The sequence below is a fragment of the Triticum aestivum genome, chromosome 5A (assembly GCF_018294505.1).
Source record: "Triticum aestivum cultivar Chinese Spring chromosome 5A, IWGSC CS RefSeq v2.1, whole genome shotgun sequence".
Taxonomy (NCBI): Eukaryota; Viridiplantae; Streptophyta; class Magnoliopsida; order Poales; family Poaceae; genus Triticum; species Triticum aestivum.
Window position 1 is genome coordinate 475066703 of NC_057806.1, and position 20732 is coordinate 475087434.

Sequence of the window (20732 nt, forward strand, 5' to 3'; positions counted from 1 at the left end):
GATCATTCACTTAATGATGTGATCCCGTTAATCAAATAACAACTCATTGTTCATGGTTAGGAAACATAACCATCTTTGATTAACGAGCTAGTTAAGTAGAGGCATACTAGTGACACTTTGTTTGTCTATGTATTCACACATGTATTATGTTTCCGGTTAATACAATTCTAGCATGAATAATAAACATTTATCATGATATAAGGAAATAAATAATAATTTTATTATTGCCTCTAGGGCATATTTCCTTCATGTTAGACTTAAATGTGCTAGTCATACTCTTCAATATGCTCTATTTATGTTTCAATTCGTATGTTTTATATGAGCATCGTTGAAATCATCATGCCTAGCTAGGGGCGTTAAACGATAACGCTTGTTGGGAGGCAACCCAATTTTATTTTAGTTCCTTCCTTTTTGCTCCTGTTTAGTAATAAATAATTCATCTAGCCTATGCTTAGACGTGGTTTTATGCTTTTAATTAGTGTTTGTGCCAAGTTGAACCTTTGGGAAGACTTGGGGAAAGTCTTGTTGATCATGCTGTCAAACACAGAAACTTTAGCACTCACGAGAATTGCTGCCATTTTTATTTGGAGAGTGATATTTAGTTAATTCTTTTTGCAGGTGATTAATAGATAAATTCCTCAGGTCCAGCAATTTATTTGAGAATTTTATGAGTTCCAGAAGTATACGTTTGATCAAGATTACTACACATTGTTCTGTTTTTCATGTGTTGTTTACTTATCTTGATGAATCTATGGCTAGTAAAATAGTTTATAAACCATAGAGAAGTTGGAATACAGTAGGTTTAACACCAATATAAATAAAGAATGAGTTCATTACAGTACCTTGAAGTGTAGATTTATTTTCTTATACTAACGGAGCTTACGAGTTTTCTGTTAAGTTTTGTGTTGTGAAGTTTTCAAGTTTTGGGTAAGGATTCGATGGACTATGGAATAAGGAGTGGCAAGAGCCTAAGCTTGGGGATGCGCAAGGCACCCCAAGGTAATATTCAAGGATAGCCAAGAGCCTAAGCTTGGGGATGCCCCGGAAGGCATCCCCTCTTTCGTCTTCGTTCATCGCTAACTTTACTTGGAGCTATATTTTTATTCGCCACATGATATGTGTTTTGCTTGGAGCGTCAATTTATTTCGTTAGGATTTGCTTTCTGTTATTTAGAACAATGTTTTTCATCTTTTATTTCAATAAAAGTGGCATTGATAGCCTTTACTATGCCTATGTTACAAGTATACATGTTGCTGTTTGAAAACAGAAAGTTTACCGCTGTTGCAATAATTCCCTAGAAAAGTCAGAATGTGATAAAATGTTGGAACCTTTTGAATATTAAGCTCTGATAAATTTACTACAGTGGTAATTTTCTTTCATAATTTTTGGAGCTAAGGAAGTATGGATGTTGCTGCATTCTTTACAGACTATCCTGTTTAGGCAGATTGCTGTTATGTTTGCATTGTTTGCATATGTTTGCTTCTTTAATGATTCTATTTGAGGATAGGACTATTAAATATGCAGAGGCATTTAGTATGCAATGTTGAATAATAATTTTAGTGATTTGATACAATAGAGTATAATAAGGTTTTGGCAATGGTTTATACTAACTTATCTCACGAGTCCTTGTTGAGTTTTGTGTGGATGAAGCTTTTGAGATTTAGGGAGACCGTGATATGAGAGGAATTAAGGAGACACAAAATCTCAAGCTTGGGGATGCCCAAGGCACCCCAAGATAATATTTCAAGAAGTCTCATGCGTCTAAGCTTGGGGATGCCCCGGTTGGCATCCCACTTTTCTTCTTCAACAACTATCGGTTAGTATCGGTTGATCCTAAGTTTTTGCTTCTTCACATGATGTTTGCTATTCTTAGAATGTCATTTTATTTTGCTTTGCTTGATGTTTGAATAGAGTGCCAAGATCTGAAATTATTAAATGTTAGAGAGTCTTCACATAGTTGCATAATTATTCGACTACTCATTGATCTTCACTTATATCTTTCGGAGTAGTTTGTCATTTGCTCTAGTGCTTCACTTATATCTTTTAGAGCATGGTTGTAGTTTTATTTTGAAGAAATAAATGAACTCTCATGCTTCACTTAGATTATTTTGAGAGTCTTAAATAGCATGGTAATTTGCTTAAAATCCTAATATGCTAGGTATTCAAGAATAATAAAAATTCTCTTATGAGTGTGTTGAATACTAAGAGAAGTTTGATGCTTGATGATTGTTTTGAGATATGAAGATGGTGATATTAGAGTCATGTTAGTTGAGTGGTTATGAATTTGAGAGATACTTGTGTTGAAGTTTGTGATTCCCGTAGCATGCACGTATGGTGAACCGTTATGTAACAAAGTCGGAGCATGAGGTGTTTATTGATTGTCCTCCTTATGAGTGGCGGTCGGGGACGAGCGATGGTCTTTTCCTACCAATCTATCCCCCTTGGAGCATGCGCGTAGTACTTTGTTTCGATAACTAATAGATTTTTGCAATAAGTATGTGAGTTCTTTATGACTAATGTTGAGTCCATGGATTATACGCACTCTCACCCTTCCACCCTTGCTAGCCTCTCTAGTACCGCGCAACTTTCGCCGGTACCATAAACCCATCATATACCTTCCTCAAAACAGCCACCATACCTACCTATTATGGCATTTCCATAGCCATTCCGAGATATATTGCCATGCAACTTTCCACTGTTCTGTTATTATGACAGGCTTCATCATTGTCATATTGCTTTGCATGATCATGTAGCTGACATTGTATTTGTGGCAAAGCCACCGTTCATAATTCTTTCATACATGTCACTCATGAGTCATTGCATACCCCGGTACACCGCCGGAGGCATTCATATAGAGTCATATTTGTTCTAAGCATTGAGTTGTAATTCTTGAGTTGTAAGTAAATAAAAGTGTGATGATCATCATTATTAGAGCATTGTCCCAGTGAGGAAAGGATGATGGAGACTATGATTCCCCCATAAGTCGGGATGAGACTCCGGACAAAAATAAATAAATAAAAGAGGCCAAAGAAGCTCAAATAAAAAAAGAAGAGAAAAGAGGCAATAAAAAAAGAAAAGGCCCAAATAAAATAAAAATAAAAAACATAAGAGAAAAAGAGAGAAGGGACAATGCTACTATCCTTTTTCCACACTTGTGCTTCAAAGTAGCACCATGTTCTTCATATAGAGAGTCTCCTATGTTGTCACTTTCATATACTAGTGGGGATCTTTCATTATAGAACTTGGCTTGTATATTCCAATAATGGCTTCCTCAAAATGCCATAGGTCTTCATGAGCAAGCAAGTTGGATGCACACCCACTAGTTTCTTTTGTTGAGCTTTCATACATTTATAGCTCAGTGCATCCGTTGCATGGCAATCCCTACTCACTCACATTGACATCTATTGACGGGCATCTCCATAGCCCGTTGATACGCCTAGTCGATGTGAGACTGTCTTCTCCCTTTTTGTCTTCTCCACAAACCACCACTCTATTCCACCTATAGTGCTATGTTCATGGCTCACACTCATGTATTGCGTGAAGATTGAAAAAGTTTGAGAACATCAAAAGTATGAAACAATTGCTTGGCTTGTCATCGGGGTTGTGCATGATTTAAATACTTTGTGTGGTGAAGATGGAGCATAGCCAGACTATATGATTTTGTAGGGATAGCTTTCTTTGGCCATGTTATTTTGAGAAGACATAATTGCTTAGTTAGTATGCTTGAAGTATTATTATTTTTATGTCAATATGAACTTTTGTATTGAATCTTATGGATCTGAATATTCATATCACAAGTAAGAATAATTACATTGAAATTATGCCAACTAGCATTCCACATCAAAAATAATCTTTTTTATTATTTACCTACTCGAGGACGAGCAGGAATTAAGCTTGGGGATGCTTGATACGTCTCCAACGTATCTATAATTTTTGATTGCTCCATGCTATATTATCTACTGTTTTGGGCAGTATTGAGCTTTATTATCCACTTTTATATTACTTTCGGGACTAACCTATTAACCGGAGGCCCAACCCAGATTTGATGTTTTATGCCTATTTCAGTGTTTTGAAGAAAAGGAATATCAGACGGAGTCGAAACGGAACGAAATCAACTGGAGAAGTTATTTTTTGGAAGGAAACACACCCAATGGACTTGGACCCCACGTCAAGGAAGGAACGAGGTGCTCACGAGGGTGGGGGGCGCGCCCCCTAGGGCGCGCCCCCCTGTCTCATGGCCCCCTCATGGCTCCCCTGACATACCTCCTGCACCCATATATACCTACGTGACCTAAAACTTCCAGAACGCACAATAGATCGGGAGTTCCGCCACCAGAAGTCTCCGTAGCCACCGAAAGCCAATCTAGACCCGTTCCGGTACCCTGCCGGATGGGGGAACCCTCACCGGTGTCCATCTTCATCATTCCGGTGCTCTCCATGACGAGGAGGGAGTAGTTCTCCCTCGGGGCTAAGGGTATGTACCAGTAGCTATGTGTTTGATCTCTCTCTCTCTCTCTCGTGTTCTTGAGATGATACGATCTTGATGTATCGCGAGCTTTGCTATTATATTTGGATCCTATGATGTTTCTTACCCCCTTTTCTCTCTTGTAATGAATCGAGTTTCCCCTTTGAAGTAATCTTTTCGGATTGAGTCTTTAAAGATTTGAGAACACTTGATGTATGTCTTGCCGTGGATATCTGTGGTGACAATGGGATACTGCGTGCCACTTGATGTATGTTTTGGTGACCAACTTGCGGGTTCCGCCCATGAACCTATGCATAGGGGTTGGCACACGTTTTCGTCGTGATTCTCCGGTAGAACTTTGGGGCACTCTTTGAGGTCCTTTGTGTTCTGAGATTGTGTGATGCATATCGTATAATCATACCCATGGATACTTGAGGTGACAATGGAGTATCTAGGTGACATTAGGGTTTTGGTTGATTTGTGTTTTAAGGTGTTATTCTAGTACGAACTCTAGGGCTGTTTGTGACACTTATAGGAATAGCCCAACGGATTGATTGGAAAGAATAACTTTGAGGTGGTTTCGTACCCTACCATAATCTCTTCGTTCGTTCTCCGCTATTAGTGACTTTGGAGTGACTCTTTGTTGCATGTTGAGGGATTGATTTATGATCCAATTATGTTAGTATTGTTGAGGGAACTTACACTAGCGAAAGTATGAACCCTAGGCCTTGTTTCAACACATTGCAATACCGTTTACGCTCACTTTTATCATTAGTTACCTTGCTGTTTTTTTAATTTCAGATTACAAATACCTTTATCTACCATCCATATTGCACTTGTATCACCATCTCTTCGCCGAACTAGTGCACCTATATAATTTACCATTGTATTGGGTGTGTTGGGGACACAAGAGACTCTTTGTTATTTGGTTGCAGGGTTGCTTGAGAGAGACCATCTTCATCCTACGCCTCCTACGGATTGATAAACCTTAGGTCATCCACTTGAGAGAAATTTGCTACTGTCCTACAAACCTCTGCACTTGGAGGCCCAACAACATCTACAAGAAGAAGGTTGTGTAGTAGACATCACCGGGGTCCGAGGTCGTCCGGACACCGGACGGGCCGAGCGCTTCCTACACCAACAGTTCTTTGATTGCGGGTTGGGATTTTCGTTGCACAACTTCGTGCACAACCTCCCTTCTTCTACGGTGTCAGTTGCATCATCTGACGCCCAACGCCACTATGCACATTACCAACTTCATCACTTTTGTGTGGGTGCTACCTCGGAACAGCTCTGCGCTTCGAGTTGTTCCAGTGCTACTTTCGGGCCAAGGTCGAGAAGAATGGGAACGACATCTGCGACCTCGAAGGTGCGGACCTGCAGCTCTGGCCCTCCATAAAACTCTTCGAACCCCCTATGCCGAGGTCGGTCCTAGAGTGGCACAAGGGTTGGTTGTACTCTTTCGGCCTTGGGGACGAATCTTCGACCGTCGTCAATGAGCCGCTCAAGCACATGGGGTCCTGGAAGCCGATGGACAAGCCGTCGGAGATTAGTAAGATGCTTATCGACACGGTCAGCAATCTAAAGGACCGCGGGCTGGAGCGGGTGCACATCGTGCTGACCTAGCTGGAGCGGTGAGTTCTTCCACCGAGCCACTCTTACACGGGGCCCGAGGACTCGACGCGGGACGTCACGGAGGAGGTCAACGAAGACGAGGTGCGGGCCCACATCCACACTTTGACTGATCTGATGTTGGACAAAATCCCCGTCGTCGTCGTCTTGGAGCCATTCTGCATGAGGCCGCCTTCCTTTTAGCTCGTGAGCATTTTTACTTCTTGCCTTGTTCCGACTTCTTCGAGATTTCTTAGGAATTCGTAGGCTCCGTGTCTTTCATGTCAGAGCCGCTGCAGCCCAGGCAGGTCCTGGACCCGACGATGGCCAAGTTGCTGGGGCTGGAGCTGAAGAAGGCTCCGGCGGGTTGCCATGCTCCCCAAAGAAGGAAAATATCGTCACGCTCCCTGAGGAGGAGTAGAGCAACAAAGACGACAACGACAAAGAGGAGGAAGACGACAACGATGGCAACGAGCCATTTGAAGGTGAGGGCAACAAAAAAGCTCAATGGCATTTGACCAAACACCTGTCGGGCATGGTGTTCGCCATGAAAGTCGTCGGCGGGGGGCGGATGGTACGTGGTTGTGAAGGGATCCTGGGTGGACGGCGGCATAGTCCAAGGATGGCAGGCACGTTGGTGGGGGTTGCGGACGTCCTACGATGCCTGGGCAATGGTTGGAGGGTACAACAACAATGTTGGACGAGGAGGATGCAAAAGCAAAGCAAGGGAGAAGTGGAAGGTTTGCGGGAAAATCGACGTCCGGACCATCCGCGGACTGATGGGTAATACGTTGGATGACAAAATATGTCCTGATAGCTCGATCGAGACGGATGCGTGCGATTTAAAGGTTGGAGATACCCTAAGCATATTCTAAACTTCAGCTCAGAAATACTCCCTCCGTTCCAAAATAGATAGTACAAAGTTGGGTCATCTATTTTGAAACGAAGGGAGTAGCATATTAATGCAACGGTAACTAGCTCGCTTTGTGGATCATGCAAGAAAGAACCTTCCAGTAGTAAAAGATTTGGCATCTTGTGTGACCGTATCTTCCCTCCTCCGTCATTGGCTACTTTTTGACATAAAAGCAAATTCTGCAACACGTAAGTCTTCTATTTGTTTTCAGACTCGCTTACTTGTGAACGAAGCATCACCCAGATCCTCATTGCCGGCAAAAGGATCGTGTCAACCGCCAGCGGGAGCAAGCAGCAAGCGGCGTGACCAACAGGGACACACAAGACTAGTACTTCCTCCAAAAATTGAGTCATCTTATTTTGAAACGGAGGAAGTACTAGATAGCAGAGCTGAAATAAACTCAGACGTCAACATCGCAGCCGAACCGTTTACAGTTGAGAGAGTATAGATCAAGAGCAATGATGCCACCTCTTCTGCCACAGTACGAATCAACATCTTCAGTACGAGCCAACATCAGCAGTACTGACGAGTATTAACTGAAAGATGGCAACGTTCGTTCTGCTTCCTACAACCATACGGTACGAAGACAGAAGAGTTTCTCTCAACGCAGACAGAAAACAGCCACAGAAAATGCAGCCGCCGACGCCTCAAACCTTCACGCATCAGAAGAAGAGAAGAGCTTCTCTCAACGCAGACAGACAAGTTTTTGTCAAAACTCCGATGAACCCACAACTGGTGCTGTTACATAGAAAGGCAAAATGCTACTCGTACGTACTTGCATATTCTCAACTGGAAGAACAAAATTCCGTGCCTCCTCGGTCCCTAGAAAAAGAAAGCCTAGCAAGTTTCTGCTTCTTTGGGATTTCGCAAGAATTCGCAGGCTTCGCAGCTTTCATGTTGGAGCCGCCACACCCCGAGCATGTCTTGGACCCGGTGATGGCCAAGTTGCTGGGACCAAAGCCAAAGAAGCACCGCAATCGAACGGGTTTACATACAGTTGGGAGAGTGTAGATCAAGGGCATTGATGCCACCTCTTCCGCTACAGTACGAATCATCTTCAGTACGAACCAGCATCAGCAGTACTGACGAGTATTAACTGAAAGATGGCAACGTTCCTTCTGCTTCGTACAACCGTTTCTCTCTCAACACAAGAGTTTCTCTCAATTCAAACAGCGAGATGAGACTCCGGTGAACCCAACAACTGGCGCTGTTAAATGAAGAAGGCAAAAATGCTACGTGCAGGAAAAATAAAAATTTCAAGCCTCCTCAGTCCTCACAAAAGGAAGCAGGATACCTAGTAATTAAATTTCCGCGTGTGACGATGCTCTTTCCTACCACACATGCTGAACTATCCTAATGTCCCTATACACTGAACTATCTGGCAGCCTGACACCAACTTTGATAAATCCGCTGAAAACTAGTCACTTCGTGCTTGCAGTCGTTAGCTATAGCCTTCCCAACATCTAGGCGCTGGGCCTGGGTATCCCCAACACTTCACCTGCTGTTCATCCAGAACAATAGTCAATCAGCAAGGAATACTCGAGTTATAAAGAGCATAACCTTAATATGCGCAAGGAATTAAGATAATGTGAGCCAGTTGTCATGCTTTGCCTCTGCGGGAGGGAAAGCATCTTTGCTTTGAGCTGACTATAACTCATTCGGTGCAGTATTACTAGGGGTATTAAATATATGTCGCGGATCATGTGAAAATCTCATGTAAATGGTTAAAGAAAAACTCAAATAATCTGTAGATACTAGGGAAGGGCGGGAATGTTATATGACGATGCAAAGATCAAAGTTAATACCTACCCCCTCCATCTCATAATATAAGAGCGAGTGTCAAAAACACTCTTATATTATGGGACGGAGGGAATATCATTTACAATATGAAAAAGACAAAGAAACGTACTGAACAATGAATAATACAATCCAATATCAATACCGTGCATTTTACATTTTCATGTCTTGCGGATGATAATGAATTTGCTCCTTAAACTGCATGGATGTAGAAGAAAACCTTCCATAATACTACAAATTATTCGCACATTTTTTAGAAACTTCTATGACCCAATTTTACGCAATTCAAATTTTGGCTCACTATTCACTTGATGTTTTCCCTATATACAGTAAGGAATGGAAACTTAGGATATGTTCTTACAAGAATCATCATCGTTGTCGTCATCATCATCATCGTCCTCGTGTTGAGAGGTAAAAATGGGAGTGAGATAATTCCTGTCCAATAAAGCAAAAGAGGAAGTGCTGCAAGACAAAAATAACCTGATCAGAAAGCTCCTGCTCCCTTGCTGCAGCAAGAAACAATAGAGAATGCTATCGACACAAATACACAATTCTAATAAAACGGAACTCCTTGAAGAAGAATTCAAGTCGAACAAGCAGCATAGTTTCTAGGGCAGGTGTTAAGTAGTGCACCTTCTCCGGAGATCTCTGAGTTTCAATTGGAATTTGCTCTTACTAGGTGTCCCTTCCTCACTGCTTCCCTCAAAATTCTCCTGCATTCAGCAAGTGAGCTGTTCATAAACATAATTAACCAGTATTTTCTCAAAAAATAATGATTATAAACTGCCGGTAATACTATGGCTTTTTACTTGAGCAGTGAAATGTACAAGGACGAATGAAGTCAAACAGTGAACAAAAAGCAGGGTATGCACTGACCTAATAGGGAGCATACATTTTATATTTTTCCTTTTAGCACCATTTGACTCTAAGGTTGTGAACATTCTTCAAGGAACTAAATTGCCATATATATGGAGAAACATAATGATTGTTTTTTAAAACAGGGACATTAAATCCAGCACATTTGAATAACATATGAGGCACTCAGCATCCAACATCCAACTGCCCCTTTTCACCCCTAAAATGGGGCAGACAGGCTTCGAAACCGGGCAGGTGGCCTGTCCACCTACAAGACCCTCTACGCCAGTTCCTACCATTGTATTTTAGATATAAAAGTATATATGCATTGCTATTCAACACTGCAAAAGCACTTGCCTCGTACGGGTGCCGATAACGGTTACTATCCCCGACTACTTGTAGGGCTTCGAGCATTGTTCCAGTTGAACCTCCGATCAGAAGTACCTGGGATGTTGCAGTGAGAAAGTTATTTAAGTTGTTTTAGAGAATTACTAAAAGAACTACATGCAGCAACTTACAGTTAGAACAACAATAGATGTCGTAGCGGTGAAAATTGTCTCCCCATGCCCGTCAGGAAGATCATGAACTGACTGAAGAGCAAGGGCAAAAGCCATAGCTCCTCTAAGTCCTGAACAGGAAACACCAAGTTCTAGTAGCTTAAACTTGAATGTATTTATTTGATGATCCGATGAGCATGTTTGATGACAATACATACCGCTATACCAGAGGGCCAGCTGATATTCCCTAGGTATTTGGGAATTTGGTGGTCGTGCCAAATTCAACATGTATGCACAAGAGAAGACATTTGCAGCCCTTCAAGACGAGACATGAGAAACCTAGTAAGGCGCCTAACAGACTAAACAAGTTTGACAAATGGAACATATTCTCCAAACGTTCAGCAACCAAGTCTGACACATCACATGCCCATCAAATAAGGAAACAATAAAGATCAGTTCAACGAATGATACCTTGCAACTAATATGAAAACCTGCATTAGTTGACAAAAGAAATAAACTAAGGAAACAACAAAAATTGCAACATATTTATTAAGTAGAAGAATCACAAGTTGGTGCAGAATCAAAGGATACAATTGAGAAAAATATGAATCCAATATGAGACCAGCTTTGACGTTCCATTGCAATATCGAACCCCATGTATATGAATCTGTTTAGAAGAATAACCAACTTATTAACTAAATTTGTCTAGTTATACATGCTGCAAGTAGAATCTGACTTACATGAATGCTTCTGCTAGTGATGAAAGCAAATGGAAAAAACGAGCAGTAAAACGCTGAGAATCTTCTGACAAGTTATAAAATGTGTATCTCTTCATCACCTGAAATAAAAATTTAACATCATGTAAGTATCTTTGCCTGAGAGTTTATGATCCCAGTAAGTTAAACTTGGTTACTGGTCAATTTTGGGTGTTACAATCCCATTAGAAATTCAGTAACTAAGTATAACTTCCAGTGTACAGAAGAAATACAAGGCAGAGTTCTCAAAACTGAAACTTACAATCCCGGTAAAGAGAATAGAAACAATGCCAGACAGGCCAAGGCCTTCAGCTAACATGTACCTAACACAAAAGACAGTTACTGATATCAACCTATAAATGAAACATAGTGCAAAGTAGATAGGCTTACGACTTACGAGAAGTAAGGGAAAAGCACAAACAAGCAGCTCTCCAGATTATGTAAGCTGTAGATGAAAATCAAGAAATTTAGTTGCTCATATGATATACTCTAGTTTTGGAAAAATTAGATGTGTTAGATCTTACTTCTCTACGCCAAGTTCTGCATACTTGAAGAGGTTCGACAGAATTAAGGAGCACAAACATGCATGTCTACACAACAGAAATGAGAACAACACAGTTTTACCAGTGTGCAATTCATATCCCTTCTGGAACCATACAAATTATCATCATGGCTATATCAATACAAAGTGTTCTAATTGACGATCCTACAGAAATACACTTTACTCTCGACAGTTAAGGAAGTTATACACTTGTACTTAACCGCCATAATCCAAGTTCTGGTTTTCGTATCATTTCGAACCATTTTCCCCCTTTTTGTTCACTATAACCACGCCATTTGAGGGTAATCTTGGATCACCCCGAGTTACACTCAGAAACCAGAGAAAAACCGTGCAGATGCCTGCAGAGTGGCATGCTAGACTGCTATATCTATAATAATAAACTACAGTTTCAGCTATATGCTGTTATAGACAGGTTACCAACGGAAACCACCATACTTGCATAAATAGCATTAACAAAGTGAAAATTAGGCTCCTACTAATTGAACAAAAGGCAAAGTAGAGGATATGAGAGCAGAAATAAGCCCAACTCCAACGCCTGCACAACAAAAAGGTAGTTGAAATATCAAATGTGGAATGATAGATACAGGTTTGTATACAACCATAAGGAAAACTAAGAGAAAATAATCCCATCGAGCAAGCGAATACTATAATCTACTAGAAATGTTCCACACATAAGCAGTTTTAATGAACTAGAATTACATTACCTGATGACATAGAACCAACAAAGTTCTCAAGAAACCTCAAGATAACTAGGAAAATATTCTGTCCGGAAGAACTTGTCCTCATTGATGCCATGGTCCTGAACGAATAGGGATTTTAAAGCAAGATTGAGAAAGAAAGCACACAAAGAAAATCTTAGGAATAGCACCCTCACCTGTACAAGGATATAGCCACCTTAATTGTCAGAACGTAGGTGAATACCAAGCAATATGTGAGTATCAGTACAAAACATTAAAAATAACATGTTTTAAGTACGAAAAAATGACGCATACAGCATCATTTAGAACCGATTCTCCAAAAACAAGAGCATAGAGGTTCACATCGGTGCCAAGTTCCTATAATTCAATGAAGAATATGTAAACATTTATTTTAAGATAGCAGTAATTAAACTTGCACATGTTAGTATATGAAGGGACAGCAGAAACCTGAAATATAGACAAAACAGTTACAGGATCTGTTGCCGACACAAGAGCACCAAACATCATACATTCGACCAGAGGCAACCTATAGATGATGAATATTAACCCAGCAAGGTAGCTGCAAGAAAGGTAAACTGCAACATTATATGCTTATTAATAGAGGGAACTGGAAGGAATATGCAAAGTGGCAACATAAAATGGTTTCTTACACTAGAAGACCCGTCACAATGGAAGCAATGAAGGTTCCCAGGATTGCGAAAGTTATGATGGCACCGAAGTTTGAAAAGAATGGTTTCTACGAGAAACAAAATTTGAAATGTTTAGGTGTGAGCCTGGAACTGATGGAACATTAAGGTACTGTGGACCTCAACAATTCAACACTTACTGGTGCTAAGTTGAACCCTGACTGAGTAAGGTGCAGTCAAGTAAAACATGTCAAACTTCCCAAGAAATAATTAAGAAACAAAATCGGTATATACATTAAAGGATATAATATAATTGGAGGAAGCAAAAAGAGAAGGAAGAAGTCCTCCCGAAAATTGAACCATCTCCTGAATTATTTCAAAATCAAAGATCAAACAAACATCAAAGATCGCACAAAATTAAAAATATTATGATAATTTACATGGCGATTTCTTTCAACTGGGACAAAGGAAAAAGAGATGCAAGAATATACCTAGTACTTTTCTGAGTGTTTGATATGTTAGCAAACCCTCCAACAATCATTCCTGATATAAGAAAGTATAAGTAACTACACAACAAAGGTATAATATACAATTAATAGACATATTTCAATGTACCTCTAGAAACTATTATAACAATGCACTGCTTTGGTTCAAGATACTCTAGGTATATTAGCTAGTAACATGTACGTAGTTTGCACTTTCTCAGCATTACAATTTCAATTTTCAAATGTAGCTTAATGAAAAATTCAAAAAAAAGCTTAATGTCTACAGAAAGCTGTTACATAGGTTTACTCTATAAATACTTAGTTTGAGAGTACGTTATATTAGTGTAACATAGTTTCTATACAGTTAATGGACCTTGCTCCAGAATTAAAACTAGTCATTGAAGAGAGAAGTGATTCTCTAGCCAGCCTCTGCATCCAGGAAGTTTTCAACTTGGCAAGGTTGGGATGGCAAATTACTTGGGTCACAGCCGTCGTGTGTCAAACTTTTTTTTTTCTGCGCCCGCATGGAGACAGTGTGGTCTTGGACGCTCCTAACCGAAAGGCCTCTCAATTGGCTCCCAAGTTTTTTTCCCCCACTGAGAGCGAAGGTCCTACAAACACGTGGATGGCTGTGCTCAAACACCACGGTAGACCGTGAATCCCTTAAATGTGGCCCGTTAGCTAGATTTGACCCAATCAACGGTTACATTTGCTTCTCAGCCCTTGTTGAAGAGTGGAATGCAATAGGCGTATAGATGAATGTGTGCATAATTAGGAACTGAAGCAAAAGTTCTAGCACGTAGTCCAGAGAGTAAGACACTGGCACTCAAAGAGAGGGTAAGGTAGTGAAGATTTGTAATAAACTACCTGAATGCATGTGTTTTAGTACTACCAACTGTAATTCTCCTTCTAACCCACAATGTAATTCCTCTAGCATGTTCAGCTTCAATCAAAATGTAAGTCCTTCTACACTCTCACATCCCAGTGCACTTTTGCTCATGTTGTTCTTATTTAGCCCTTCGTTAATTTCATCAAGAATTGACTAATTGAGCCTATACCTCTAGTATTTAACTATTTATCCTATTGGGAGAAAAAAAATTGTGGAACTAATTTAAGGGTAGTATTAGTATTTTGCCTACACCCTCTGTTCCCGCGCTAAGTCCAAAAGGACCTACGTATTGTATCGGAGCCTATACCTTTAGTATTTATTCTTTTGGGAGGAAAGGAAGTTGTAGAAATAATTAAAGGTAGCATTAGTATTTTACCTACACCCTTTGTTCCCGCGTTAAGTCCAAAAGGGATTGTAGGGAGTAAAATATAACCATATACGTATACACATTCTTAAAAAAACCCGAAACCGCATTGCGTTCCATACAAGCAAGCAGAAGGGATTACAACAAAGAACCGATCACCTTGCACGGTTGCACCCAATAAGAATGCAAAGACATTAGACTGCCACATTTTGTTTTGACATATATTAACAAACTAAAAGCTTGAAACATGAATCATACTGAGTGTAGAATTAAACACATTATGCAACAATGGCATTTTGGCAGCGGTTCAGCACTCCAACTTAGCTAGTTTATAAGGTAAGTAGAAAGTATCAACAACTAAAGGTAGCCGATCCTTTAAGCATGACTAAAATAAACGCAAATGGCACAGCATTCATCTTATATCTCAGAAATCAGAAAACCGACACATGATGACTAGGTATTTTCCCAAAGAGCACAACAATTACAAGCAATTGAACCAACACTCAGTCGCAGCAGTAAAACTGAACACTGTCAGTACACAGCAGCGTGTACAGCGCATGCATTTTATAATTTGTTCAACATATTCAAGAGATCTCCATATTCAATGGACTCTATAAGGTCCAAATAAAACAGCGCGCACAGATTGGTTCGCTATGTTCATCCTACATCCTCGCAATCATCATACCACCGCGCACCACTCGTCACTAAACAACCCCAATTCCTGAACCAATCAGCTCCGTCTCACCCACCCACCGACCGAACTAAAGGCACGGGATCAAAATCGCACGGGGAATCCGTATCCACTGCGACCGCGAAGACTTGAGGTTGCATGACTAGAATGCCTGAATCCCTAGCTAGTTGCCAGTGATACGATCGGCATTTCCGACCTGGAACCTCTGGGGATGGAGGGCTGGTGGATGGACATGGACGGGTATGTACCGATGAGGAGGGATGCGCTGGCCTCGGGCAGGTAGTAGAACTTGCGGCGGCGGAGGAGGTGGCCGAGCACGAAGGAGAGCACCAGCATGGATATCTGCAGCAGGATCCCCACCCCCGCCGCCTGCTGCTCGTCCACCGCCCCGCCGAACCCCGGCATCGCGCCCTGGTGCGGCGCCGCCGCGTAGTACGCCCCCGCCCCCGCCTCCATCCTCATCCTCCTCCTCCTCGCGGCGCGCGCCCTCCCCCGCCGTCGTCTCCGGCGCCTCGTTCGATGCGTTCGCCCGTCCTCTCGCGCGCGCTTCGCTCGCCGGTTATTCGGGCGAGTCGAGTGGCGACGCCTCTCCTTTCCTCCAGTTGCGGACTGGACCGATGCTCTCTGCTTGTCCTGCGGCGGTGTTGCGGAAATGGACGGCTGAGGGTCGGTTTGCCCGTTGATCTGACGGGTCTGAGAGGCCGCGCTGTGTGGAGTGTGCGGACTAGTGTGTAAAAAATATTTGATATGCGCGCTCAAACAATAAAATAAATTATTTGATATGACTATTGCTTTCAGATGTATTTAAATGTTGGACTGTGATACATACCAAACGTTCGTACCTATACAAAAGGTCCGAACGATCCCCACCTTCATGAGGCCGAGTGCACGTAGCGCGCGAGGCCGAGCCGTCGAGCGGAGGCAATCGTGAGGCCCATCTCAGCGCCCCTCGCGTGACCCTGGCCCACAACCATCACGCGTCACCGCCTCCCTTAATCGCCAACTTTCTTACCTCCACGGCAAGAAAAGGCAACAAACACTCTCCATCGACCCTCCTCTTCCTCTTTCTCTCTCCCTGTCGACGAACTCAACCATTCATCTTCGTCCCCTACCCCCCCCCTCCAACCCCGATTTGATCCAGCAATTGCTTCACAAAACATGCAACACACTTGAGGAAACTGAAGTTACCACCGGATCTCGACTTGATCTACCACCGGGGACACCAGAACTTACCAAGCGTCCAGAATCCAGCAATTGCTTCACAAAATCATGCAGAAATGCTTGGGGGACTCAAGTTACCACCAGATCTCGACTTGATCTACCACCAGGGACACCAGAACTTACCAGACGTCTAGAATCCAGCAAAAATCTAGGTGGATCCGGTACGTCTAAGCACTCCCTACTGTGTCTGAATTCCAATCCAGTTCAACCCACACTATTAGAAAAGGGGGCAAAGGTCCAGGCCGGGTCAGCCCATTAGTCCCGGTTCAGTCCAGAACCGGGACCAATGGGGGCATTGGACCCGATTCGTGAGCCCAGGGGGCCGGCCGGGCCACGTGGGCCATTGGTCCCGGTTGGTGGGACGAAACGGGACCAATGGGCCTCGCTCCTGGCCCACCACCATTGGTCCCGATTGGTGGCATGAACCGGGACCAAAGGCTCCCCTTTAGTCCCGGTTCATGCCGCCTTTAGTCCCGGTTCATGCCACCAACGGGGATCAATGGTGTTGCCTATATATACCCCCTCGCGTAAGAGCAGAGCACACTGCTCTGTTTTTTCTGGCCGAGGGGGAGAGGGCTTGGTGGTGCTCTAGCTCACCTCCTATGCACACAAGGTGTTCGATAGAATGCCCGAGCCACACTACTTAAGCTTTCTCCTCTCCAAGCTCGACCTCCAAGCTCCATTTTCCTCAATATTTGTCTAGGTTTAGCGGTCCGTCACGCCCCGTCCCCGTCTTCACCGCCATCGATCATCCGCGCCAAGCTCATCGCCGGCACCACCGTGGTGAGCCTCTTATTCTTATCTTCTTTCTGAAAGGAAAAATATTCTTATTTGTATGTTTACATAGATACTTTTATTATTTTCTTACTTTTATTATTGCATCTTATATAGTGCGATGGTTTTGGTATCCGCCCCCGTCGGCCCTCGTCCTGTCTATGATTCGAATATGGTATATATTATCTTTATAACTATTGGTTCATTTATTGTTTATGAAAATTATGACGACCAATGTGACATAGATTTTATTTATCTAGGATGTATGTGAACCAGAAATTCCAACCAACCCTATTATCGAGAGGTTAAATTTAGTTGAAGAAGAAAACAATTTCTTGAAGGAAAAAATAAAAAAAATTGAGGAGGAGAAGATGATATTGGAGTTGCATGTTGCGGATGTAGTCGATGATCACAAGATCAAGATGGATGCAATGCGCTTGAAGATTATAAAGATTAGAAAATATGCCATTCATACCGAGGCTTGGTATCATTATGCCGTTGGATCAATTGTTACCTTGGTTGCGATTATGATCGCATTTGTTTTCGCATTGAAATGTTTTACATAGTTTTAATGTATGGTTTAATTAATTAGATGCTCTGGAGAGCTATATGTTGTTAGATGAGAACTATGTATGTACTTTGGTTTTAATGTGATGATGAACTTCTATTAATTTGGACACTTAATTATATATAATGCACGCAGATGAACTGACAATGGATGTACGGTGACAGACACACCTCCGAGTACATTAAGAGCGTGCATGAGTTTCTCGATGCGGCTGAGGCAAACAAGCAGAATGGTTTTATGTGTTGTCCATGAACTAAATGTGGGAATACGATGTCTTACTCTAACCGGAAAATCCTTCACTCCCACCTGCTTTACAAGGGTTTCATGCCACACTATAATGTTTGGGCGAGGCACGGAGAAATAGGGGTTATGATGGAAGACGGTGAAGAAGAAGAGTACGATGACAATTATGTGCCCCCTGAATATGGTGATGCTGCAACGGGGGGAGCTGGTGAAGATCAAGAGGAACCAGACGATGTGCCCAATGATGCTGCCACGGGTGAAGCTGTTGAAGATCAAGAGGCACTACAAGAAATATGTCAACTAGTGACCTTCTGTCAGTGACCCTAGAAGAATTGGTCATAGATCTATGACCATTTGAGACCAATTGGTCAAAAGCTGTTCGGGGGGCTCCAAACCCTAAACCATTGTGACCATTTTGGTCAGAAAGGTCGTAATTTCCTTACACGAAATGGTCATAAAGCAAACAACGCTAGTCCTCTGCCTTATTTCTAGTTGTTAATGACCAATATAGATGGTCATAGCCTTGTAAATTGTGGTGGGTTGCTATGACTAGGCGCCACCTCATCAGTTTTGCCTATGTGTCATGTCCATGTGGCAGTTTTTGCCCTAGGTTGTGAAACAACCTATATTTCTGTCATTCCCAAAATTCCCAAAAAAATCTCATAAATTCTTTGGGTCATATATTCGTCAAATATGTAAAAAAAAACCTTCCTTGCCTAGTTCAAAAATAATTCAAAAATATTCATTTTCCTATTCTGTTCAGAACAACAGTTTGTGAAGGAAGTACCACTTTGGCATGTACAAATAGTATCCATTTTCTACAGTGCTTTCCTATGCCCAAATAAACATCCTCCACCAAATGCCAGCTCAATCCATTCATTATTTTGAGCCCAGCTTCAACATTCGTATTTATGTCTAGTGTGGTACTTTGCAAAGCAAGTACCACCTAGGCTCCTCCTTTTGAGCTGAAAATTTGTGAAGACGGTCTTCTTAGTAACTGATCATCCTCAACCAAAACACACGCCCATTAGCCATGTACATTTCCTGTACCGCTAATCAAACATTTGGCTGCTAATTCATGTTTGAGCATCGATCGGTCTCCTCGTGAGAATCTTATGTTGTAATTTTCTTCCTAGCACCTACCTGGGGAGTTCCCAACCCACTAGACATGCCTAGGCCGCCCAGAACACATGGCAACGCCACGGTCACGCGGTGACCACGTGGCGGGCATGCGAGTTTACGCGCTCTAGAGTTGGGGCCCTAGGCCACTGCCCAAACCTCGACGTATCGCCACAAAACCATGTATTTCTGATTAAATAGGTACTTATGTAACTAGAAATGATTTTTGGAAAAAATAAATAGCAAACTATGAGGCAGCTGCAGTTCAAATTTGACCCGCTTCCAACTAAATCGGCGGAAATTTGTCTTTTTCACGAGAGGTGGATCATAACTTTTTACACCCAACCATTTTGTCAATTGTGCATTAAATATGTCCTAGTATTTTAGAAAAATGATTTGGTCCAATTTTGCAACAATTATTTTGGAGGTCCTTCACAAAAAAAACCTCCTTTTGGACACTCGAAAAATGGAAAATGGTTTTTTTGTCCAAAGAAAATGAAAACTTCTTTAGGCAACATTGTTTGCCATTCCAATATGCACCCTTGTGCACAATATGAGATCAATTAAGCAAACTATGCCATGAATGTGGCCATAAGATTGATCATTTGGCTTGAAAGTTATTGATCTCCACACGTGATAGCTCGTTTCTGAGAACACTTTTTTAAAATAATTGTCGTATTACAAGTTTGTTATTTTTCCTGGGAACTTGGCCACATATAATGACACAATGCGAAGGTTTCCCAATTTTTTGATTTTTTTTTGAATTTTTTATGCCCGTTTCAAAATGCGGTCAAAACGACGGGAATGACCGTTCCTAGCTAGTTGTTGAATCTTGGAATTTTTTTGGTGTTTCTGTGAGAAAATAGATACTTATGTAACTAGAAATGATTTTTGGAGAAAATAAAGAGCAAACTACAAGGCAGCTACAGTTCAAATTTGACCCGCTTCCAACTGAATCAGCGGAAATTTGTCTTTTTCACCAGAGGTGGATCGAAACTTTTTACACCCAAACATTTGGTCAATTGTGCATTAAATATGACCTAGTATTTTAGAAAAATGATTTGGTCCAATTTTGCAACTATTATTTGGGAGGTCCTTCACAAAAAAACCTCCTTTTGGGCACTCGAAAAATGGAAAATGGTTTTTTTGTCCAAAGAAAATGAAAATTTCCTTAGGCAACATTGTTTGCCATTCCAATATGCACCCTTGTGCACAATATGAGATCATTTAAGCAAACTATGCCATCAATGTGGCCATAAGATTGATCATTTGGCTTGAAAGCCATTGTTCTCCACACGTGATAGCTCGTTTCTAAGAACACTTTTTTAAAATAATTGCCGTATTACAAGTTTATTATTTTTCCTGTGAACTTGGCCACATATAATGACACAATGCGAAGGTTTTCCAATTTTTTGTTTTTTTTGAATTTTTTATGCCCGTTTCAAAATGCGGTCAAAACGGCGAGAATGGCCGTTCCTAGCTAGTGGTCGAATCTTGGAATTTTTTTGGTGTTTCTCTGATAAAATAGATACTTATGTACCTAGAAAAGATTTTTGGAAAAAATAAAGAGCAAACTACAAGGCAGCTACAATTCAAATT

General features: G+C 41.6%; 1 protein-coding gene across 1 annotated transcript; it reads right to left on the reverse strand.

Annotated features, from left to right (window-relative positions):
* Window positions 1–8178: 8178 nt before the first annotated feature.
* Window positions 8179–15857, reverse strand: LOC123104133 (sodium/hydrogen exchanger 6). Its single transcript, XM_044525885.1, has 22 exons — window positions 15457–15857; window positions 13271–13322; window positions 13086–13145; window positions 12980–13004; window positions 12804–12889; window positions 12601–12712; window positions 12448–12510; window positions 12330–12349; window positions 12160–12254; window positions 11962–11990; window positions 11418–11449; window positions 11291–11338; window positions 11156–11216; window positions 10879–10976; window positions 10730–10805; window positions 10610–10629; window positions 10357–10454; window positions 10160–10269; window positions 9999–10085; window positions 9420–9499; window positions 9148–9248; window positions 8179–8490 (listed from the first exon to the last, which is right to left on the reverse strand). Exons 1-22 carry the CDS (start codon window positions 15668–15670, stop codon window positions 8453–8455), a joined length of 1605 nt encoding a protein of 534 aa, XP_044381820.1. The 5' UTR covers window positions 15671–15857; the 3' UTR covers window positions 8179–8452.
* Between the last annotated feature and the right edge of the window lie 4875 nt (window positions 15858–20732).